At 40.0% G+C, this 26,207-nt stretch overlaps 1 protein-coding gene across 4 annotated transcripts in view; it reads right to left on the bottom strand.

Annotated features, from left to right (window-relative positions):
• Window positions 1-26,207, bottom strand: part of AFF3 (AF4/FMR2 family member 3) — a 323,532-nt gene that overhangs the window by 170,574 nt on the left and 126,751 nt on the right. For all 4 annotated transcript variants that reach the window (XM_039714376.1, XM_039714378.1, XM_039714377.1 and 1 more), the window contains exon 4: window positions 3,332-3,376. In XM_039714376.1, the coding sequence (XP_039570310.1) occupies window positions 3,332-3,376 (45 nt within the window). The remainder of the gene's footprint in view (window positions 1-3,331; window positions 3,377-26,207) is intronic.

Raw genomic sequence — 26,207 nt, 5'->3', positions numbered from 1 at the left:
TGGACAGAGAAGTCAGCACACTTTGAAGAAGCTGCTATAAATTAGTGCATGGGGTTAGATGAGGTTCAGGATTCCTGCAGTGATTATAAACTCTACAGGAGGCCTTACAACAGCTCCAATCTCAACAGGGTTACTGTCTTGTTAATCAACCTCCTTCAGGACTGGAAGAGGTTCTGTGTTTCAGTACTTGGGGGCATTCTCTGGAAGCTGCAGTTTTGTGCAGAAGGATCTGTCAGTTTACAAAGTCTATAGAGCTTCAATACATTTGGTAAAACAACATCAAAAAAGGCTAGACTTAAGCTGTGGCAATCTGTGTTGCAGCAGACAGCAAAAAAACTGTAAAATCTTGCCACAGTGAGTGCAACATCAGATTTGGTGATTTTACAGCCATGCCTAAACTGATTTGTAGCCCAGGTCCAGATATTAGTTCTGGCCATGGCCACATGCTGGAACCAGAAGATGATAAGATCTGTGCACAAACCTGCTTCTTCTCACCTGCTGGGGGAAGGGAACACAGGGAAGCAGATGGAGCAGACCTGGGGTACACATATTTCTGCCCTCACTCTTCACTGTGGAAACATGGACATACCATGGAAGTGTCTGTTTCATGGAAAAGCCACAGCCTGACTTGTGCAGGGAACACATCACCTAGAAAGAGGGGATGTTTTCTGCTTTGTGTTGTGCAAGAGACAGCCTAAACAGGGTAAAATGTCCCTTAAAAGGAAGAATTTTAAGCATCTTCTTCCTTTTGGTGATAGCTCATAAATTAGGAGTGGCCCTTCCCATAAGAAACACATTCCAGCAGGCCAGCCATCTTTTCTGAGGGGAACACAAGTATTTCAGCTGCTGTTGCTTTTTGTTGTCTGCCTTTGGGCACGTGTATAGCAACTTCACATATTCTGTTTGAAAAGAAGCTAAACTTTGGATTTATGATATGATGTGAATAGCACCTCCAACAAAACCATGGAAATGGCAGTCTGTTTCAGAAAAGTAGACAATCTGTATTATAACTTCATGGATCTGCTCAGGACAAAAAGGGGGCATGGAGAGGGATGGAAGTGTCTAGATGCCAGTAAATTACAAAGTAAGCAGTAAAGGCACATTATTACTGTTGCTGTTTTCAGTAATTATCAGTAACAATAACAACTGCAGATCTGGATTTGTATTACAAGAGTACCTAAGCACTGCTTTTGTAATACATAGCAGTTCCTTGACATAGAAATCCACTTTTCAGTACAAAAGAGAGCAGATGGATATATCTGACCTGACAGAGTACTACAAGAAACAATTGGGACAAAAATGTTCAAGCATGAGGAACAGTGGTAGAACCCTGACCTCATCACTGGTTTTCCACCATCCTTGGGAAAAAAAGAGCCCCTTAAGATTGGGAGGTAGCTACGGAGCTGATTGGGAAAGTTTTCAAGGTTCTTCCCAGATCTGATGGGAAGCATTGGAGAAATTAATTGATGTAAAACTTAGCAACATTTTGATATCATCAGCTAAGCTAAAGTGGGATTTAATATGTTAGCATGGACTGGAGGCCTTAAAATCAGAGACAAATAGCTGTACTTGATGTGATAGAGAAGGAGATGACAGCAGTGAGATGTGAAGACAAATGTCTGTGGGCAAGATGTCAGGCTAGGAAAATGATCTGTGCAGCAGCATGAATGGAGGTGGGTAACATTGCATTTGTCAAAACTAGGAAAGGATGCAGCAGCAATCAAAGTGTGTAATGAGAATTTTGGACCAAAGACTTACACCCTTGAGAATAAAGAGCTTCAGTCAGAAATACTACAGAGTAACATCCTGGAAGACTTACATCTTAACATCTCTGTCTTAGACACAGAGACACAAGGGAAGGTCAGAATAGAAAGTGATACCCAGGTTTGAGACATGGAAGATGGGCAGATTGGTGAGGTTACCCATCATGAAGCTTGACAAAAATATTTATTGAGGAACATTTCAAAGGAAAAAAAGAGAGAGCAGCAGCTGTGTTCATTGTTTTGGAGATGCACCTTACTATCTTTAGTCATACAGCTCATTTTTCTTCTCAGATGGGGTCTTTTACATACTCATCTTCCTCTGTGTGGAAGGAATTGTGCCTCTTCCACATTTTTGCTTAATGGCATGAGACAAACTACAGAAACTAAAGGACGAAGACCAGTTTCTCTGACTGTTCATTTTAAAAGCCTTGCTTTAAAATGAAAATGGGAGCCTAAGCGTCACATCACATCATGAATTCATATCTGCCACTAATTTGTAACAAACCAACAGGGACTGTGACTTAGGCTTGTTGAATATGCACCTAAGTCCTAACAAAGCTTACTTTGTAAATGTTAGCTAAGCAAAAACTCTGCCAGTGAAGTCATAAGCAATGCATCACCCTTCCATAAACTCTTCGTCCAGTTTAAGAATTAAAAGCTGCATTTAACATATTGAGGGAGAATGGAGAAATGCCTTTAGAAACAACAGGCTTGATGCACTGCTAACCTCCAAACCAAATATTTATAACCCTGTAGTTTATAAATCATCAGAAATATCTGGGTGGTGGAATATCCAAGAGGTAGAAGCACATACAGTAACAGAGAGATTTTATCATTCCATCTACCTTGCTTTGTGTTTCAATCACTATTACATCAGAATTTTAAGCATTGTGAATTATTGAATTATCATTTTTGAAAAAGAACCAAAATAAACACGAGTTAAAATATTACAGAAAAGTTTCACTGTTTATAAATTTTTCTGCCATGGAAAATAATCAATATCCAAGCTAATTCAAGTCAAGATCTGTCTGGATGTGTATTAATTTGCTCCATGAAAATAAACTAGAAATTACAAAGATAAAAGAAATAATAATGAAATATGGAAATAACTACAGATTTTGCACATTGTCATTATGTAATGGACATAATGAAAATAATGACATTACATAATTAAATCCAGGTGGAAAATGACCTTCCTAGACCTCTCTTCAAAATTAAGATTTTTGACAGTCATGATTAATGGAAACATGCACTTTGCATGGTTTGTAAACCTGAAACATCATTGTACATTTCAGTTTATAATTTATCCCATTATCTGCTTCTCCATGCATGAAGGTCAGCTGTACAGGCATAAAGTAGCAGAAATCCACAGGCTTTGAAAGGTTGTTCTCACAGATTTTTCAATTATTTTTCATGAGGAAATAATTTTACCTACTTTTTCCTTAGAAAGATGACAATCTAAAGGAGGAAAATTTTAAAAGCAGTAATTGTAATATTCTCGTTATTCTCTTGTCTTTTCAGAGCAAACAAAATTGGACTGGAAAAAATGATTTTTTTAGGATTCCTACCCGCAATATTTCTTCAATGCAGCTGTTATCTCCTGTTCCACTGTCCTGTAAACAAAATGAGAAGACAGTTTGTTTATGTTTTAAAAAGAAATAACAAACAGGTCTGAGGACATGGTTGTCACATGAAATATATTCCGACCTCTATTACAGATTCAAAATGAGACCAAGTCTTTCCAGCCTCTGAAAAGTTGCACTGCCTTAAAATTCTCAAATTATTCCCTATCAGCACCACAGGAAGATGGAATATTTACAGTGTTTACATATGATTGCAACATATTTCTATAAATTCAACAGACTTCTCTTCACACCACTTTTGGGTGCTGTTCCTGCAGTTTGGGCTCTACTGCGTATGAGTAAGCAGAAGTAAAGTTATTGCATGTACATGGATCCAATGTGCATTTATTTCTATTAAGTAATTAACAGCTCTCCACATCCTTTGTGCAGCACAGCTCTGCACTGTCTGTGCAAAGCCTGAGGATGTAGAGGGTAGATGAGATGCCGAGGTGAGAGCTGCAGAGATTGCAACACAGGCAGCAGTACGAGCACGGGCACAGCAGTCCTGAGGAGCTGTCATCTCCTAAAATGCCAACTCTAAGCCCACCCGTGTATTGTGGGACTGAGGGCACAGAAGAATTCGACTTTCCCAAGCAGTATGACTCACTCCAGAGCTACTCTGCAGAGGGGAAATCAGAGATTTGGCAGGGCAGCAGGGCAGCTATTCCCCTGCAGGATCCATCCAGATGGTGCCTCACCTACGTGCTCAGCCTGGGTGTTCACTGGGACCCAAACTTCTGCCAGCAAGGACGAGGCAGCATGAGACACACACACCCCTCCCTCCTGCCTGCTCTCTGCCCAGTGCCAGTCTGCTTGCACTGCCCAGCACACCTGGGAAGAGAGGGCACACTTGGATGGAGGTACTGATGCCAAGGGGGTGCCCATCTCCTACAACTCTCCACAAGATACAGGTGGCTGCTGCATGCAACAAGCTGTCTGGGGATTTCCTTCACCACACTACACTGCCTGACAATCCCCCCAAAAAAGGTTTCTTCTTTTTGCAGAACAGAACTAACTCAGGAAGAAGGGGACTGGGACTTAAGGTCTTCCCATGTGGGAAACGGAATAGAAAAACTCCATCTGGTAATTACTGTACCCAAAGAGCTAGCAGAGAAGTGAGCTTGGTCTTCTCTTGTTTTCAAAAAACCCCTGGATGCTCTGAATTTTCAGGTGTGCACCTAAAGATATATCAAAGCAATTAGTTTTTCCAGACTGCTGAGCTCTTCTCATCTGGAAATCAGACTTCTCTACCATATCTGTATTTGTGCATGCAAAAAATCACGAGGCATTTTCACTCTGCCTACTAGAGTCAAATGATGGCACTGACCAATTTGTGCGATTCCTGGACACTTTTACCACCATTCCCCAGCCTGAGCTGAGGGACTGAGGACATCTGGGTCTTCAACTGTCTGAAGCCCACCAGCTGTAACCAAGGTCAGGAGAACAACAGCATATGCAAAAGAACAATTTATGTTTTCTAATTTTTTGTGGCTGTTGTTTCATGCCAATTCATAGAAAGTCGTAAGTGCTTTATTGCCTGCACTCCTGCTAAATCTTTGCTGAATATGGCCCTTGATTGTTAAACAAATGAATCACATTAACTCTTCTCAGTGAAACACAGTCCATCAGCTTTACAGTTCACTACAAATTACACCACTGATTTCAAAGGTACTAAGCATGTGGTGAAGTCAGACTTTGAAGAATTGCTCATATCTGATATATGGATGCTGAAGAGAAGCTGCTGCCCTGAGCAGACAGCCATGTTCTGACCTCAGACCTGCCCCTGAGGAGCTGCACACCACCATTTGTGATATTCCTGTCACAGGAGCAGGAGGACAAGTGTTCATGTTGCCAGTGAACCTAGCAAGATGGAGAGAAACAACAATCACTGTATACTTAATAATTTAAAAATTAATATTAGATAATTGCTATTTCTCTCTTCTCTGTGGGTTTCCATCTATTTTTTCCCTTTCCCCTTCCCCAAGCCAGTTTGTTCACTTGTTATCCCACTAAGAGTGGAGAGTGTAAAGCTCTCATCATGAGTGCCTTGTTTAGAGAGCAACCAATTCACTGCCATCCTTAAGCTGTCAGTCCTAGTCTGCTGCCATCTGACAGAAGAAGGGACGAGATGACCATATGATCTGTATAGAAAACACTGAACATATGATAAAATGATGATCTCTTTTTCTGTGAGGATAAAAATACTGAATGTGAATTTGGCAGCAGGCTATTTCAGACTAGGATTAGGAACAAGCATCTGTTACAAAATTAAATAACTCTCCTAGAAGTGTAGTGAAATAAGTCTGCAAATACTCATCAGCAAGAAATTTTGCTTTCTACTACTCCAGAACTAAAACTTTAGCTTTTCTTTCTAGCCCATCATCTCTTTGGGCAGGAAGTAAAAACTTTTCACATCTCCCTCTCAATATCATCATGCACCATTTCAAAGGGTGAAAAATAAGCTGGAATCACAAAACCAAAGACAAGATAGGTAAAACTGATATAATATTTGGGGAAAACCCCCTCAACTTCTACATTTTCCTCTTTGTTTTTCATCTCTTGAGTGCCAAATGTAAATTTCGTGATTTGTTTTGCTTTGAGTACTTATGAACATCTTAACATTAGTGTTGACGTCAAACTTTCTAGACCATCCACTACATCTCCACTGACGTTACAGAGGAACACGCGCTGCCATGGAATCTGGCAAACTGAATTTAACTTTGTGACCACAGTTTAACTTGGGGAAAAAAAAAAAAAACCAACAAAAGCTGGCAAATGTTTCTTGAAATGTAAATGAAAAGAAGGGATTGCATTAGCTGCAGGGAACAAGCAGCACGGAGCCCTTGACACGCTATGTGCTTCGTTGGACTTCCCCATCCGAGCGCTACTGCGTTGGTGCCGGCTGCATGACGCAGCCCCCGCGTAAGGCTGATGTCTGCACTGCTGGCAGGCTCTGCAAAGCTGCCCCTCCACCCTCTCAACAGCCACAGGGCATTCATGCAATAAATGGTTTAATTATTATTTTTGAAAATTAAAATTAAAATTAAAACCAAATAAAGGTTTTGAGGCTGCTGTTGCAAATTAAGCGGAGGAGCTGCTCCCCTGTGTTTGTTCAGACACTGATGCACCCGTCTCGTTTCTCTTCCTTTCTGTTTTGCGATCTGTCATAACAAACTTGCCTCACTGAACCTCCAGCGGACCATCAGCGAAATACTGGCAAGGCTTGGGGACCTGTCAGGGAAAGTGGGCTCAGCCTCTTCTCCCTGGGATGCTGTGCCCATTGCCTTCATCCCTCAGCCCACACGGCCTGCAGAGCCAAGCCAAGCTCCCTGTGCCCAGGGCGGCTGTGCCGTGCGGGCTGGCAGGAGGATGCGGAGCTGCCGCCGAGGATAACGGCAGCGCCTGCTGAAGAAACAGCCGGGAGCGTCGTGCTGCTGATAACACGAGCAGCTAATTACCATGCAAAGCACAGAGGACTGTAAAAAACAAGATTGACTAAAGGCTACATAGAATTCTTGGGAAACGGGATGTCATTTCAAAAAAAAGCTACCTCTGTACAAATTTTATTTCAGAGCTTTACTTTATTTTTCCTTCCCTTACCAAGAGCGTTCACACGGAGATATATAAAGAAACCTCTCTGAAAGGAATTGCCTATCTTGTGACACTTCCCCCTCCTTTAAATCTTAATGTTGAGGAAAGAAAGAAAAATCTTCTGCAATTATCTGTTTCTGTTTTAGCCCAAGAGATTTTTATGATGCAAGGTTTGGTGCTGTCATTATTTGGGCTGTGCTAGATGTTTTTACAAAGTGTCCAGAAGCTATTGGATTTTTGTCTCCAGTATCAATTAGGCGTGAGAACGATCTCCAGAAGCCTGAGGTACATACTCATCCTCTTCTCCTCAGTGGGAGCCAGGCTGGTCGTGTCACCTCCAGCCAGCAGCACGACAGCAGCCTCACGACTGCCCCACGCTGCTTAGGCACAGCACTACTCACTCTGAGGCAATAATCAAAATCTATGATGAAACAAAATAGGAAAAAAGGGGGAAAAAAAATCCCACATTGATGGACCTTAATCTGAAAGCATATTAGAAATGCTTCTTTGCCGGGCACACACAAACACTTGCAGATGTATATATACATTTTCTTTGCAATCCATTTGCTAGAAGGAATATCCACTATGAAGAACTAAACTCCTTATCTTTTTACTTATCCATAAGTGTGGCTTCTGCCTGTTGGGTTCAGGAGAACCATTACTCTCAAAGTTTCCCTTCAATCATTTCTCTAAAGAGATCTTAACACATTTAGGTTGTGGAATTTGCTGGAGTTTAACAGGGTTTTGTGCCTGAGATCAGAGATGTGATTTCTGGGGGTTCTGCAGAAATACAGCCAAGGCTGTGGAAAGGAATTTTGGGGAAGTGTCATGTGCAGATGCCCAGGAAGGGTTTTCAGACATTCAGGGCTTAAGTTGTTACTGACTTCCTTACATGTACTTCATCCTCCAAAATGCCCTTTATGGAGTGTTGAACCCACACGGCTGAACCCACGCAGCTCTTGGAGAGAAAAGACAGGACTTTGAGCCTCAGGAAAGCTGGGCTAGTAAAAGATTAGACCTCAGCCTAGTTAAAAACTTACCTTTTTGCCCCTCAGGAAATACCCACTTCTTGTAATGTTTCATTTTGAATGGGGACCTGGGGACAGGCTTCTTGTTGATTTTATCCCTTTGGCTATTCTTCCATTCAAAATGCAATTGTGTCACATCATTACCTTAAAAATGAAATTTTATGAACCATTTTTCAATTCAGTTGAGAAATCAAAATTGGATCAAAATACTTCAATGACAAATTTTAAGAAATATAATCTGTAATCATAGAATAAGATATGGCCTAAATCAAGAAGGCATTAAACCAAAATATCAAATGTTTCTCTCCAAATTTTGGAATATTTTACTTTAAGGAAACATTTTCTTCAAACAAGAATGAAAATGGTTTTGGTCAAAATCAACATGGACACAGACATTTTCAGTTTTGGTAATCTGGGATATCCCATAGAAAAAGGAAAACCAGACAGAATTGAAACTGCTATTTATCTTTTTTTTCCTCCCTCTCTAACAATGATGGCATTTTGATCTTGATGGGTGACACAAGACCTATCAGCAGTGTTTCCACCTACCTTTAGAGGGATAGACTTCAGGGAGCCATGGCACACTGTAGTCACCCTCATTTCACTGGGTGGCATTATTAATGCTTGTGCCTTCTGTGAAGAAGACAATCTCTTCCCTGAGAATGCAGGCAAGCAGGGCTGAGCTGTGTAAGGTTACACCAAGGAAATAGATATAAAGAGACAGCTCAGGAAGCTTGATTTTCTGTTCCTGATATTTGAAAGCTTTACTTTGCACTCATGCCATGCCTTACCACTAATTGGAGTGCCAGTGGCCATGGTCTGTTGATACAGTAGCTTTCTCCTGTGCTTGGCATTGCTGTGAGTAGGAGCTGTTTCACTTTTACTGTGAGGAATTGCTGACACTTTTTTAGACACAGAGAAGTGCAGGAGGGAGATGGCAAAGAGGAGCTAAATTCTCCTCAAGGTCTGTGTCAGAAAGTGTTGCACTAATTAAAGTCATTAAATCCATCTATTTCACAGTCACTGTTAATAAACTGTTACCTTTAATAAACCCATCTCTTTTGAAATGGACCCATCATATTTTTATGGGGATTATTTTTCCTACCAAGGGATCTTGCAACACTGTTCTTGGTTCAAAAGGGAAGAAGAGTAGCTTTAAAAAAGATTTTATTTCAAGAAAAAAAAAAGATCAAGTGATGAAAGTCATCTAGCTTTGCTTTAATGAAAGTATCTGTACTAATTGGGGGCCTCACTGCAACTGGAATATCATGATGCCCTAGTCTTGTACCAGGACGAGGAATATGTTCTGGCTAATTAAAGGAGATGAATCAAAAATATCTGTAGATAGTGAGAAATGCCAAATGATCCAACAGACTTGCCGTGCACGCTAGGAAAGAGAAGGAAGAGCCCATTTGCTCTTGATGAATGACACTCTCAGCACAGTGTGCTCAGCAGCTCCCCCACAGCTGAGGCAGAACAGCAGCTTTTGGAGAGCAAGACCTGCCAGAAGAAAGACTAGAGAGGAGTTCACAGAGCCAGAACCCAGCTTATCACAAGCCTTAGGCTGTGCTGGTCTTACAGCAGATCTGAGTCTAGGTGAAGATGGACGTACTGTGGATGTGTAAGTAAAGCCATTCACTATATTGTATTGTTTTTAAATGAGCAAGGAAATTATGTTAGAGCATAACTCCTCCAATATGTGCCCATAGCCTGTCCCAGAGCTTGAGACATCATCTCCTGTCCATGTAGTGTCTGGCCTGCAGTAAATGTTGAAAAGCCAGGATGAGGAAGTGAAATGATGCTGAAGGGCTGCCATCTGGATGGCTGCTGGGAGCTTCAGCAGAGCTCAGACTCCTACAGCCCAGTTGGGAGGGCATTTGGAAGGGCTGGGTCTGGCCATGTGTTGAGAGGTCTTCAAACTGATGACATGGTCTGAGTCCAAGTCTCAGTGTCCACACCACAAATAAAATCAAGACAGTTAAAGGCCAAGAATTCTTCTTAACCCTCCCCACTCTCTCCATTCCTAAGGGTCATTGAACAATCAATGACTGGTGCTGTACCGGTAACATTTCATCTAGTAAAAGATGCTTGGGAGCCTCAAATGAAACCTACTGACAGATCAGCGGAGTGATTTTACAGGCTTTTACATTATATTAATAAAAATAAAATTCCAAACATGCCAGAATTACACCGTGACCCAGAACAATAAAGTGGAGCTGTAATGGAGATGAACTGCATTGTTCTATTAATAAAATATAAAGGTTTTATTGTTATTGGGAAAGATTGATTGCACCAAATCAATACCATGTCACAGTATATTAATGTTTTTCTTCACTAATGAAAAAACAGGGCCTGTTGTGATTATACTCGCTTACTAGCCATTTGAAAAATATAATGGGATAGTGATAATGAAGATTGCACCTTGCAATTTTACTCCTTGCTAGATGCTTGATCCTGGGGAGGTGCTTAGTAAGTCACCTGTGCTTTCAGAAAAGTCAGCAGGAGAGGAAGATATCTAACATATATGAAAATTCTGTCAAAACCCCCCTGAATGTACTCCACAGTTCCTGCTTCCCACGGAAAAACTGGAAAAAGCCATTGGGGACCTCTGGAAAAGTCTTCAGCATGCTACATTTTCTGCAGTACTATATGCGTGCCCAAAAGACGTCAAGTGACTGCTGCTTGACACAGTGGTGTATTTGTCAGAAAGTTTCCATTACAGACACCAGAATCTTTTGGTTTTGCAGCACAAAAGGCTTTTTAGTTGAGTCATGAGCTTCTTCCCTCAGCCCGTGCAGTCCTTCAACACTCCACCCAAGGACCCTGCCCTGAGACCAGCAGAGAGCAGCTCTTCTCCCTGTTACATACCTGTCCTCCTTGCTGCACAGATGGCCAGTTAGTGCCAACTGCAATGGGATGTTTTCAGTGATGTGGACATTCGCTGGCTGGGACCTGGACTGAGCCTGATTGATTGCATTTAATATATTGTCTGTGTTTGTTTGGGGAGAATATGTAACATCTGCATAACGGCAACAGTTGCAAAAACAGGTATTATGGAACTGTTGATATTTTTGTGAATTTTAACATGAATTTAGCATCAGCTAGTATAACACTGAATAAATTAAATGGATTACTTTGCCAAGAGATCCTTTAAAAGTGTTAATTAACGATAAATCAATAAAAACTATTCAACATGAAAATCAATTACATCCCTGTTTACATTATTTAACTCCAAACATTTCTGTTTTGTGTGCTTGTAATTAGCAAGCTATAAAAGATGCCATAAATAGGCGCATAATGAGAGGAACTGTTTATAAATGATAATTGGTATTCATTCCCACTGAGCTAAAGGTTATGTGATTACAAACTGTTGCAAAGAAAGGGTTAAATCTCTTACAGATTGAAGGTTTTACACTACACAGCTCTGGAGAAATCTTTCCCACAAAAGGCCCCCTGTGGAAGAATTCCCCTGTACATGTGGTCTGGTGGAAAGAGTAACATCTACCAGGTGTTCCTTAAAACCTATTTACATCCATTAAGGAAACATTGGGGGAAAAATCTACCCTTTGGGCAGTGGTGGAGGCAATAAGAAAAAAACAGAACCTCACACGAGAAATTCAATATTAATAAAATCCGTCATCCAAACAACATCTCTATGAAGTCTAAAGGAAAGATACTAACACTAAAATGCTACTAAAAATCTGGATGACCATCCTGCTAACAAAGCTGAGGACAGGACAAAGGACACAAGGGTGTTTTCTGTCATGATGGGTAACAAGGATGTCACTCTACCCAATAACTCCTTCAAAGATTAAGACCAAAGGCTTTCACAGAAGGCTAGAAGAGGATTACAGGATCGTCAAGCAGCAGCCAGAAGCCCAAAACACTGAGCAGCAGCCTGTGGCTCCAGAAGGTAACACTGGATTATTTCCTACAACACAGAGAGATGAAAAAACTTTCCTGGGGAGAAACAACCTCTCACTAATCTCTAATGCTGAAAGCAGCCTTCTCAGTTTTAGAGACTGAGACTGATCTAAACTCAACAGGTAAAAATGCCCCATGATCTGAAGACCAGAGGCTTTCTGCTAGTGGCTTTTGCTACTCTTAGGATGTCACCAATATCTGACAGTTTTGGCTTTGACAGTGTCTCCTCCCCAGGAAAACAAATCTCAGCTTTTTGCTGTAACTGCTACTGTGAGGGTAAGCATCAAGAACCCTTGACTGAGTCAGTCTGACCAGTGAGCATCTGGTGATAAAGACAACAGAGTCAAATAACCCATCTGCAAATCCAGAGCTGGACCATTTTTCTACCTTGCCTGGGCATAGGTGATACTGCCTTGCCTTGCCTTGCCTTTCCAGTGATTTAGAACACTTACATTGTACTGCTTTCCCTGACTTGCAAAGAAGTCTGCTTCACAGAATATATGGATCAGAAATGAGTTTGAAAAAAAGAATTATTTATGTGTAAGAAAGAGAGCCTTACATGGTTTTGACAACGATAGCTCAGTCTCATTGCTAAGAACACAAAAAACATATTCTGGTCATGGCAATTATGACCTGGACACCTATTTGCCCAAGAGGGTTATAATTTGCTACTGAAAACCCAAAGCATTATCAATGAAGAAAAACAATTGTATGCATCTGCATCTTCAAATCAATCCATTGATGCCTCTGGTCAGCTCAGGTGGATTCTCTTAAAAGCCATATGGAGGCTGATAAATAGCACAATTCTTCAAGCTACAGTGAAAACCTTGACAGAGTTTTATTGTGCTTGCAGCATTGCTGAAAGTCAAAAGAAAACCCAGGCATACTGTGGTCACTGACAAACTGATGGGAACACATTCGCTGCAAACCTACTGAAAACAGTAATTTCTAAATGTATTGCAGTTAATAGGACACATAAAATTTCAACTAAAATGCCAGGGCTGGATGTCTTAGAGCTCACAGATGTAAGCTGCTTCCAGTTAGGAATGTACATGACACCATGTATACATCAAGGTATAAATATATATACCGAGGTATACATACACATGCATGTATATATGTATGTATCACACAAAAGACTCCAGAAGTTACCTGGAAATACCCTAACTAACCAGACAAGTGTCAAATCTTATCAACAGTAGCCTTAATATGGGAACCAATAAATTCAGCACATCTATGAGGTTGCAGAATAGAGAAATACCTTCCTTATTTTTCCTGCCCTCTCTTTCCCAAATCCCACTGAAAAAAAAAAAAAAAATTACCACAGTTTCACTGCAAGCCCATATCAGTCCTCTTTTCTGGGAGCTAAGCAGGAGCCAAGCACTATCCCATGCTCCCTTACCTCCAGAGTTAAGCTATCTCCACACATGTAAAACCATCCATCCCAAGGAACGGCAGCTTCCCAGCACTTGTCCCTGCTTTCCTGTGAGCTCCATGGCAGCACCCTACTTTTTGGGCAACGACAAAGACCAGGAGCAGGAGAATAAATGATCTCCCAGGTTTTGGGGAGAGTTGCAGGTAGTTTCCAAGTAGTTGCATCGTACTTGTTAACATTTTTTGATGGAAGCCACACTGGTCCTTCAGTCTTGGAGGACAAAAGGTTTGCTTTAAATGATCCTAGTTCTTTTTCTTTTGGCTTTCCCTTTTCATATTTTCTCAAGGTATCCACTTTTAAAGGGGATATTGCATCTGAATGTCACAATGCTTTCTGATTTTCTTTTTGCTGTCACTGTTACAAGTAACAGTGAAATACAGAAAGAAAGTAGAAAGAAAAACTGGTTTCAGCTTTTCCAGATTTTCTGTCTGGAAAAGCACACTTGTCCTTCCAGTAAGGACACATTTCCCACCTGCTGACATCGAATCCTCCCACACAGCTAATGGACCACCATTCTTAAAGGGGTTTGTGAGTTTTCACAGAAAGGTTATGTTGCCCTTAAGTTTGGTTTGGGTTGATTTCCAAAACTTTCACTGGAAAGCTTCAAAAAAGCCTTTAGGATTTTTTTTTTTTATATTAACAATCCTCCACTTAAAAACAGGTTATTTGGTCTCTGGAGAAAGAAATGTTCAGTGTAGCCCCATTTCATTTTAAATGGAAGCTAAATGGAGAGAAAATCCCTAATACTGCTTACAGACATTTCCATCTAGGTCAAGTACAACAAATCTGCATTTTTGAGCAGCAGAGCCAGCTCTCGGTCCCTGTTGAAAATGGCAGGTCTTGTGGCACCCTGAATTATAACAACACATACAGAAAACAGGAGTGCAGTTGGAAAGCCTTTCAGCTGAGAAGCCACATGCTTCCCTTTTGTTATGTGATCTTGATGAATTTATTTCTATGGCTTTTATTCATGTTTCAGGGCGTTGAATCCTTTAAACTTGTTAGTATTTTCCCTTTTTTATTGTTCTGTGTCGCCCTTTGCTGTTTTATTTTATTCTTTTGTTCCCCAGTGTAAGTGAAGGTAATGCAGTCCTGGGCCTATTACTCTCAGTCACTTTGATCTGGCAGTGGATATCAACAAAGAAGTTATTTGTTCTCAACACATTAAACCCTTCTGTGTAGCTTTTTACAAATTCTGTTATGCAACTTTGATAGGGCCTGGAACGAGTTGTCAGGTACCGAAAGGCAGGGGAGCACAAAGATCTCTCCAAAAGCCAGGCTATGAATGGTGTCATCTTGCTGCTTCGCTTTCAAAGGTGGCTCATAGGGGTTTGTTGAATAGGAGTCGTTTGACAGCAGACATCTGAATTTGTATCACAGTCTCTAAGACACCTTTATAAGAACTTTGAATATCTTAGTCGACTCCTGAGGATCAAAGCTTCCTATGCAATAAACCTATCATGGGTTACTCAGAGAGATTTTCAGCACTGGTAACAATGGCAGCTGATTTGCCTTACATAAAAAGCTACCAATAGAATGTAAAGGTTGTGATCAATACTTTAACTAGCAAGATAAAAATCTGTCTGAAACTCAGGAGTTATATTATGGTCTCATCATTTACTTTATAAACCATTCCTATAATTTGAAGACACACATGCATTAAGTGTTGCTTGAAATACATTAAATTTTGATTTTTCAAATCAGAATACTAGAATAGTAAGTAGAATTGGCAGCATAAATGAATATAATGAATAAAACACAAAAAGCTCTTGGCTGGCTTTTGAATATAGCATTAGAAACAAGAAACACACATTGTTTTACAGTGATCTACATAAAATATATTTGTTATGGGTTTGAAATACTCCAAATTATTTGTTATGGATGAGAGAGGATGCTCTGCATTTATGATAGATGATACCACATTGTCATCAATTGTCATGCTTTGTTTATAGGACTGAATAATTTGTAATCATCAGATTACTATGTTTAGTCTGCACTCTGTTTGTTTTTTTTAAGACTGCATATTAAACAGATCAGATCCTTGTATCTTTTATTTATTTGTTTGTTTGTTTATGAAGGGAACGATGAGGGGCTCATTCTCCTGAGAATTTACTATTTGGTGAAGGGTTTGGAGTTTCAGGTGCTGGTTCTCGTTGCAGAGGAGGGAAAGGCAAAACAACACTCGGGACCTGATTTTTGTTTGTGTGCCCATATCGCCACATAAGGACATTAGGCAATAACACCAGAGAAAAATGAAAATGCAAAAGGCTACATATATTCTAAAGGCTTCCTTAAGCCTTCTGTTTCCCTCTCCCCAGCCACACTTCCAGTACCACTTCCAGAATGTTTTATGTGTAGATGCCACTCCAAGTCCCTTGCAGCCCAGTTATATATTAGGGCAGGTAGAAGTTGGGGAAGCCACTCCAAAACACAGATTGTCCTGCACCATTTGCAGCAACAGGTATTTTGTGAGGGACAGAATAAAATGTTCTTGGCAAAACTCTCTCTTTTTCTTGATTCTTTTTCTGCTGGAAAAATACAACTATGAAACAAGATACTCTAACAAGGGTTGCAGGCAAAGACTTTTAACTGTGCAGAGGAAGGCACAGACCTGACAGTCAAGAACTGGCTGATCACTGTTGCCTCTGCCTTAGGGGGTTACTGGGAAAATCCCCACTTAAGAGCAGCTCTGCCTAGTATAAATTTTATATACATTTATGCTAGAAACACAATGGGATTTTAAATACCTGCAGTTAGGAAAACAGTCAACAGCTATGGGCTGAATACCTGTATCACTTTATCCATGTGGACAGTACAGGCACAGCAGCCTGTCTGCACAGATCACCCACATGGGTCTCAGGCTCTGTTACCCCTCACTCACTGCCCCAGATGCCTTGTTGACAGCACCTATATATAAATTCAAGATGCAATGGGATTGCTCATTCCTAGAAAATAATTGCAAAATCAAACCACTGCCTTTGAAAAGGTGTGATATTGGTTCATTTTCTACCCAGAATAACTGTACCTCTAAGCCAAAGAAGAAAATAAGAGCAAAAATGAGACAGAAGCCAAGCTTACATTTTCATTCTTATCTCTCTGTACAGATACTGTCTCAGAGGTTCCTGCTTGCATAGCAGCTGCTGAATTGCTACAGTTTACTGTCTAGCATATTAAAATAAACTAGCAGTGATTTTGGCAATTTGCATAAATAGTTGATGGATCTCTACAGCAGAGACAGAAACTCTTCATCTGTATCTACCTGTGTCTATCAGACCTCTCAGCCTCTACAAGGACTAACCATGGCAAAGACTGCTGTGTGAACCTACCCAAAGTCAACCATTGTGTCTCACTGGGGTTCAGAGCTCAATCAAAGCTACCAACACAAAAGATGCGACTTTTGAAAGTGGTATATCCTGCTGTTTGTTCAGAAGGAAAAGATTAAATCACAGAATCACAGCCAGCCCTCTGATCATCGTGGTCCTCCTCTAGGCTTGCTCCAACAGGCCTGTGTGCTTCCTGTGCTGGGGACCCCAGAGATGGATGCAGGGTTCCAGGTGGGGTCTCACCAGGGGGGAGCAGAGGAGCAGAATCCCCTCCCTGTCCCTGCTGGCCACACTCTTTGGATGCAGCCCAGGATACAATTTGCTTTCTGGGCTGCAAGCTCACATTTCTGGGTCACATTGAACTTCTTGCCAGCCAGCAAGTCCTTCTCCTCAGGGCTGCTGTCAATCCGTTCATCCCTCCACCTGTAGTTGTGCTTGCACTTGCCCTGAGCCAAGTTTGCACAGGCCCACCTCTCAAGCCTGTCAAGGTCCCTTTGGATGGTATCCCTTCCCTCCAGCATGTTGCTGCCAGCACACAGCTTGGTGTTGTCAGCAAACTTGCTGAGGGTACACTCAATCCCACTGTCCATGTCACCAACAAAAATGTTAAACAGATGTCTCAACTGAAAATAGTCTGTAATAGTCTGCATTTTGTATGCAAGCACATTACCATGAAAGCTTGTATAGCACTTCACAATCTAGATACGTATTGGTATATATAACTTTAAATACAAGATATAGATACAGTTCTATATGGGCAACATTATATATTTTTAGGAAGGATAACAAAGAATGCGTTGTGCAGCATAAAGGATTGGAAGCATTTTAGGTAGGCAGAATGGAACTCCCTCTGAAAATTACAGTACCAAGTGAAACAAGAGAAGTCCTAACAAACTCTAATAGACACACATGCACACTCTCAAAAATCTACAATGGGTATTCTGAAAACAAACATAAGGCCTGTCCACAAGATCTCAGCTTTCCAAAATCAAGCCTGCAGACATCAAGCCTTCTCAGGCTCAGTCCTTCACACACAGTGTGTGCTGGAGCAGTATTCCCAGGGCTTCCACTCATGGCAGCTGGGTTCAGCCAAGGGGAGGAGCTTTGCAAGAACTCCATGGGAGCTCTCCAAACAGCAGTCTGCCACTGATGCCCAGAAATACCTCTACCACATTTGGGGATGAAAAGTAGCCAAACTTTCTGTCTGCTCACCCATTAGCTGCACAGAGTCATGTAACACTTGCACATGGTGTTATAAAATGCTCCCATAATTTATTTGCCCACAAAATATGCAACAGGGAAAAATCTATGGAATATATTGGAGGCTGATGAGCAATTTCTTCAAAAATAAAAATGATAGCTAAATTAGGGATCTAGTGTTCCAGATGATTAGTACCACCTCAAAAATCAATATGAAATGCTGGAGAATTAGATATAAGAAATTACTTTTTCTTGCACACTGATACCTGCTTTAGTGTCAGCTAGACTTCTTGAAAGGCATAGAAGATGGCTTTGGAAAGGGGAAGGAAAACAAGATCAATCATTCCCACATCCTATCACAATGACCACACAAATCTGTATGTCATGTTGTTTTACATGCTCACACAAAAAGTTAAGTGAGTAACAAGTGCTCTCCCTCAGCAAGGCAAACAAAATCTCTTACTTGTTTAATTCTTAAGGCTGGATATCCCTGCTGCTGAGCAGATCTGCTACAGGGAGAGTGGAAGAGGGAGTGTAGGCGAAAGGACGGTTTGCGCTCATTAAGAGTCTAAAATGCAATATTTGATACAAAAGCAGTGCATCTTCTGAGACAAACCATAACAAGTACAATTATTATAAGAGCATATAATTTACCAAAATATTTTGACATTTTTCCAGAGATAGTCTGTTTTCTGGTATTTGCATACCTTTGACTCTAGAGTATAGGCATGCATAAGTACTGAAGAAGAAAAGACAGCAAGTAATTATTTCATGATTAAGGAGTGGATGGGCTTGAAGTTTCAAACATTTGCATTCCTATCTCACCCTCATGCTTCCAGATGAGGAAGGAGAAGACATGAAATAGAGTGTTCTCAACTCACAGAGATTCCTAACTCATGGCATTAATGCCATAAACTTCTCCTCTTTGTTCTTTTGACTCACTGCCATATCCTAGTAAGCCCAGGTCAGCCATGCCCAACTCATATTTACTTTGCTGAGGTGGTAAAGGTTACACAACTCAAATTTTTTTTTTCCATTTCTAAGACTCAGCTAATTTGTATACAGCTCCAGGCAATATAAACATGGCTGGTTAGAATCATTTATATAGTATAAGCCTTTGTACTCCATACTTCATGGAAGTTAATAAGTAGGTGTCAAACTCTGAATTAAAATTCCCAGAAGAGGACACAGCACAAAGGACAATAAAAATGATTTTTAAATAATCATAGGGATAAATAGCATCCACTTCTGACAAATGTAAGTGCTGGCATAAAATGTTATTAGGCTACAGAGATTTTCTTTTGTTCAGGAAGTATGTTTTATTCTCCAGCAGTGTCATTCATCATCCTAATGAGCCCTCAAAATGTAAATTAAATAGCAAAGACTGATTCATTCAAAAACATCTTTGTGCTGTGTGTAAAACCTTTTTTCTACTTTTATCCTTATATATTGGTCCATTCTTTCATTACAAAATAACCCCTCAGCCCTTGTATGCTTTAATGACCAAGTTCAAGCAAAGCATATTTTCAGTAAACACTGTTTATTCATTGCTGCTTTTGGAACAGTAATTAAAACAAAAAAAAACCCCACAAAAAACCCAACCAAACAAAATAAAACCCAAACACACCGACCAAACAACCTACCAAAAAACCCAAAAAACCTCAAAACCACAACACCTTGTTTTAAAATGTTGTGCTCATTAAATTATATTTGATCCACAAAATCTCAGAAACCTGTGCGTGCACGTGTTTTTTGTTGTATTCAGTGTCACTTAGTACAGGGAAACCCTCAATGGAAAAGGATTAGTAGAAATTTCAAGCAGCTCTAATTTACTGAACCAAATACATTAACAACTAAGCAAACACTGTGTTTTTGCTAATGGCAGAAGAAAAGAATCCAGGGTTGTGAGCTAAATTAGTTCAGATTTCTTGTTATCTGTTGATAAGGACATTACACATTCTTACCAGGAATGCAGAAAAGAGGTTTCATACTTGACCTGAATTTATGCATGAGCACACACACAACAACAGGAGCAACAAGGAACAGGGCTTCTCTGGAGCCAATCCAAACAAAAATGTAACAGGAATGGAAAAAACCACAGCAAAAGCATGCCTGGTTTTGGTATGATTAATCTTCAGTTATCTTGTTCTCTGCCTCTTCCCTTCTCTTTCTCTTCCTCTAATGCTTCTCAAAAACATCTTCAGCTTAATTTGGGTCTATATATGTTTCTGTGTGTAAAAAATACAGATGAAAATATTGAGAGAGCAAAGTTTGCCTGATGACAAGAATGCTGTCATTAAACTGCATATGTAAGACTTAAATCCCACAATCTTCAGAATAAATTACATCAAACTGAAGCATTCAGTGACATTATGCTTTCATGAGGTCGAAATGTTGGAGTGAGACATGAGGGGTTACAATGAAACCATCCAGCTGTGAATGAGGTAAGTACATGTATGGTGTCTTGCTGCCAGGGATCCAAAAAATGGCCCTAGATCAATTCTCCTTTTATTGCAAACCCAAAGAGAGCTGAGTGATGCATTGGCATAATTGAGTTAAGAGAGCTTAGAGACGGGGTTAAGTGTTACAACTTTTAGCTAGAATATCTTTGATGACAGGTGACCTTTTGTAGGGTTTCTTCTGAAAAAGTTAAAAAGGTGATTTATGAAAGTTCAGTGAAGGTTCCATACTGCAACTGTTAGAGAGACCATATGTAATTAGGTTAAACTCCACTAAGCAGAAAGAAGAATAAAAAAAGATCAGTATTATGGCATGAAATATTATCACTTAAGAAAATTAAGCTTCATGAACCCTAGCTGAGAGAGCTTAACAAACCATCTATCATTTATCTTTGAGTGCTGATTCAGAAATCAGACCGGCATTCACAACTGCAGTGATTGATTAAAATAAATGCATACAGTATAGTAATTTATAAATGAAGACAGTAATTTACAAATTAAGTAAAGACTTTATGCCTGCAGAATAAGCTGCTGAAGCTGAAAATATATTTGAAGATACTTCAAACATACTCAACATGTTACAAAGAGTCGCATGATGCAGCAGCATCTGAGTTTATACTTTGCTCAACTGATCTTCAAACTCAAGAGTATCTACTAAATTAAAAGTCTGCCTTTCACATTCTTGTGCATATATGATACCCTAGGTACACTACCTATATTTTTACTAACTACCCTTTTCACTAATATATTTAAATACCTCTTATTACCTAATTTTCTTACACTATGGTCAAAACACCGATCCTTGTATCCTATATACTGCATCACATTAGAGTTTTTCCAGCCAGCTGTTCAAAACTGAAGCACAAAGCTACAGACTCCAGAAAAATATTCCTGTTAGACTTTAGTACATCCAAGAAGCCAGAAAGAAAAAAAAAAACAAACTAAAAACTCTTTACTCTGACTCTCTATCAGCCAGAAAACAGTGCATTCATACTATAAGAATACTGTAGATTCACTATTTTGAAGCTCATCCACAATACCACAATTTTAATGGCATAGTTAGAAAATAACAGGATGTAACAATTTTTTTGTTTGCTTTTCTCTTTTTCCTCCTTTCCTTTCCTTGCCTTGCCTTGCCTTCATTTGATTTATAAAATCTAACTCAAACAGCAACAAAGGAAAAGTTAATAGAACTGATCTGCCCTTGAGGGTTGCTCCCAAAGATCCTGGCTTTCTTCAGTATCATGGAAGCCTCAATGCTTCCTGCAGCAGATGGAAAGGCTACATGAAAGTTAGCCATTGGTGCTGACCAGAACTTAGAACCTCTGCTCTTCCTTGGCACCTGCAGCCCTTTGAAACATAGCCTAAAATAAGTGTTGTCATTTGGGGCCCAGGTATGGTCCTGACAAAGAGCGGACTGTTATGCAGGGTTCATCTTGTTGGCAATGATTAGCCCTTTGAAACACAGCCTAAAATAAGTGTTGTCATTTGGGGCAGGGTATGGTCCTGACAAAGAGTGGACTGTTATGCAGGGTTCATCTTGTTGGCAATGATTACAATGTTGACAACAACGATGGAAGCGAAATAGATCAAAACACAAAGGAAGTAGCGGAATTAAACTTTCCTGTGGAAAATGCTCCCATCTCCCCTGAGCTCGTGCATCCTGTTCCTCAGCTGGTTTCATTTGCTACTGCTTGTTACATGGGGGCTGTTTGTAAGTCTGACTCTGGCAGCAGTAGCTATGGCTCCTTCATTTCACTTGAAGGTTTTCTAGATTGTACAGACTCCAAAAATGGCTATTACAAAGGGAATTGGGCAGAAAACAGAACGAGTGAGAAGAAAAAAAAATCCTTTATACAGTGTGTTTAGCTGCTTTTGCTGCCCCAGAAGTCACAAACCTCCTCTGAATATCCCTGTAGAGCACAAAGGACTTAGAAACAAAATCCATTTTAGAAAGAAAATCCATCAAGAATGGGTAAAATGTGAATGCTGAAGAAGAAATAGATTTGGAGAGTGCTGAAGGATGCAAATGAACATTGAATATGTCAGATGACCCTTTTTTTCCTTACTACAGTTGACATTGTACTCACTTCACTTTTTCACCCTATACTTGTATGTTTTGAAATGAGTGCTCAGAGAATTAGAAACATGGATTCTGCTTCAAGTAACATGCATGTAGTTAAGTCAGTGATAAATTACACCTGATAATATATTCCCTGAAATTACTTTAATATGCTTTCTGTCTATACATGCCATTTTCACTGTATCTACACTTTATTGAAGATTTTACATATGTTGAGTAATTGCATGAATGCATATATGCATGGTAATGCTTGAGGGATACTGCAAATATGTATCTAAAGATTCTTAATTCAGTCAAAAAAAATTGCTGTATTATGTGAGAAATAGTTCAGGACCATAAAATGAAACATCAAATCACAGCGCATGGGAAGAAAATTAAGATTGTCATTAAGATTGCCATTGCCAAAATTGAGCTTCTCCTCAGTTCTGAAGGGCAGCTCAATTTTGAGACTTCATTTTCAAGTAATTTTGTTCAAAAACAGATAAGTAAGCAGAAGGCAAGAAGCAGGTTCTGTCCCCAAAGTATTTTGCCATTGAAATGGACTCAAAGAACACCATGCACAGAGAGGAACAAAACATACCAGAGGACTGAGTGGGCTGAGGACTGGCTTGGACTTGTCAGCCTTTCTAGAGTTTACTTTTAATAAATAAACATTTCATCCATTGCTGCAAGCTAGATGAATTCCCTGGAGATCCTGAATAAGGAAAGAAGTGTGACCTTGAGGGTCATTTCATCAGAGATCCATTGTCCACAGTGGCAGGTACAAGGTCAGGAGACAGTGTCCCCTCTGGAGCAGGGAATTCAGCTCACTGGGGATGAGTGAAGGACAGGAGCAAACTTCTCAGTGGCTTTGAGGGGGAAAAGAAGAAATGTAACTTTGATCTGGTAGATAAGAAATGGGCTGAGGTTGCCGGTGGTCTTTGTGAGGGGTGCTCTCAAGAGCAGAATGAAAATACTCCATGAATCAGGAGATGAAACACACCAAGCCAAGAAACCGGCAGGGCTAGATGTGCTCTGTGAAGGCAGGGTCCTCATAAAGCATGAATCAAAGAGAAGCAGCACCCGGGCTTGCTCTCAGGTACACAAGACGAGAGGAAGAGTCAGATTGGTGCTGCAATACCTCCAGTTGAAGCACATCAGAAACCTCATTTTTTTCCTGGCTGATTTCCACTTACTGCCTGATTGTCCAGGTTTTTGCAAAGCAGTTACATTATTTAATAAAAAGTATCATTTTGCCACAGAGCCATTAGCAAACTGAGTCTCTAATAGCTCCACCTCTGTTGAGCGACAGGTCATTCACTGGCAAAATCCATTTTCTCCCAGACATGACAGTGCATGTGGCAGAATCTGGCCCTTTGTAACATAACACTGATAAAAGCAGAGGCATTTCTAACTTTGGCTGCAACCCAGTCCTACAGTCATGCTCATATGTTCGTGCATTTCATTAAAGGTGATGCATGAAATCACTTAGTGTACTTGACTCTTTTAAATACCTTGACAGTCAAGTAAATTATGAGTTGTTTTTCTGTAGAAGCAAGAGCCATATCTGAATATGCACATTCATGTGGCATTAAATTCATATGTATGCAATTAAGAATGATTGTTTTTACAAATTTAATTATGTGACTCTTGTACTAAATATTTTTCATGAAAAATAGGCAAGAGAATAAACAAAATGGTATCAAATAGCCCACTGCCTAAAGGCTGTAAAAAACAATCTATACACAGACTTTTGAAAATACAGGCAGTATTTTTTATAAAATTATGTGCCAGTTCAAGGGCCACTTTTCTTCTTCAGCACACACAGTCAAGTCTTCTGGAATTCATGACCAGTCAAAGCCTTTAATGAAACTTGAGCACATTAGTCAGAATAACCTAATCGCTCTGTCTTCGAAGATAAACTCCATTTCTTGCTCGTACTCACATGCAAGAAAATGCAGAGACACTAGAAGTGTCATCATCATGTAAGACACTTGCTATTAAATCTATTCTCAATACAAGGCTGACCTGAGTACATTTCTGAAATCTTTTTCTTTGTCTGCTCTAATCCATCAGAATCCTTTCAGGTAAAACTACCGCATTTATACATCAAAACTGTATTTTTTAAGTAAGGCTGTCACTTTTAAGGCATGCATCTTTTCAGGAAAATGTCAGGGATGTTATACTTGGGTGTCCTTCTGCCCAAGAGGCCAACAGAGCCTGAACAATGAAGCAAACAAGACAGCTAATCAATAGCAGTCACAGCACTATTTTTTATCCTCCAACATCTTCATTTTCGAGTTGGTACACATCATTACAATAGGAAAACAGGACAGTCAATCTCCATTAAGTTCAAGCACTGCATGAAAGAATTAATTTGGCTGCCTTAAAATGATGATACAACTGCATGCCCTTAAACCTTTTAAATTTATACTAAATTTAAAGAAAATACTTGGATAGGCAGATTGGCTAGATATGAAGGCAGGGGGATATTGACTTGTTTTTTCCCATTGGCACCATGCATTTCTTACAGTGATGATTTCTCTGAGCACTGGAATATATCCTGTAAATTTTTTTAAGGCTTTGGTATAAAGCAATTTCACAACTACCTGTGTAACTAATCAGATTGAAGGTTCATGATGCCAATTTCTCAGAAGTATGTCAGTGGCACTGAGTCTTGTTGCTAGCTATAAAAATATTCTTTAGATTTGGGATTTCCAAGGAGCCCAGGGATTTAGTTGTCCATAAGCCATTCATATACGAGTGATGAGGTCAAAACTCCCTTTGGCTATTTTGACAAATCCATTTCAAGTAACTACTCATTTTCACATTTAATTTGAGTTCAAAGCAGTCAAAGTTATGATTCTCCCCCTCCTCCACACCGACTGCTTTCCGTATCTGGCACTGAACACTGACCTTATGTCATTTGCACCTGTATGCATATATGCATATGAATACACATGCAAACACACACAGGCAGAACCACTCAAATGGGCTGGCATATGGCAGGAACCCTTGCTGGTGCTCCACACATATGCTGGCACTTGCCACAGAGGGAGTGGGGTAGAAAAGAAAAGCATGCAGAGACTTCTAAGTCTCCCTCCCCATACATCTGTTAACATCCTTTTATTTCCTATGTTTAATGGAGAATTGCATACACAACAACTTGGTCTAGTACAGCCTTTCATCACCTGACACACTAAATTGCAAGGGGAACATCCTTCACTCAGCCAGCCTCAAAACCATTTTGCGTCCAGGGCTATTTAGAAGTAAAACTGAGTAGTCCTACAGTTACTAATTATGATGTGGTTCTGCTTGATCAGACATTGTGATTTTAATTGAAAGTGAGATATCCATTCATTTACAAATAGCACTATGCTTCAAAATTTCAGTCAATTTTCAATCTATTGGTAAATAGATTTTTCTTTTGTTTTGGGGAATTAAGCAATCAATACTCAGTCTGTAGGCATGAACCTTGTGAAAAAAGACTTAAGAGAAACTGTGAGAAATTTTCCTGTCAGAAAATTTACTCTAGATCTGCCAATGTATGCAGGAATTTCTGGTGGTACTTAATTCAAAAATTTCAAAATCTATTTGATTCTCAGCAGATTTAAAACTATGACATTAGAGATATAAGACAGAAATAAGACAGAACTTATCAGTTCTTCGGAGGAGCAGCACAGCAGGAAAGGCCCCTGGGAAAGAGCACTGCAACATTTGGAGAGAAAATCTCCATCACGTAACAGCCATCCTGAACATTTTTCAGTCTATTTTCTCTCTTTTGTCCTCTGGCAAGTTTT

The sequence above is a fragment of the Passer montanus genome, unplaced genomic scaffold, assembly GCF_014805655.1.
Source record: "Passer montanus isolate IOZ18808 unplaced genomic scaffold, ASM1480565v1 scaffold3, whole genome shotgun sequence".
Taxonomy (NCBI): domain Eukaryota; kingdom Metazoa; phylum Chordata; class Aves; order Passeriformes; family Passeridae; genus Passer; species Passer montanus.
This window is presented reverse-complemented; position numbering and strand designations above follow the sequence as displayed.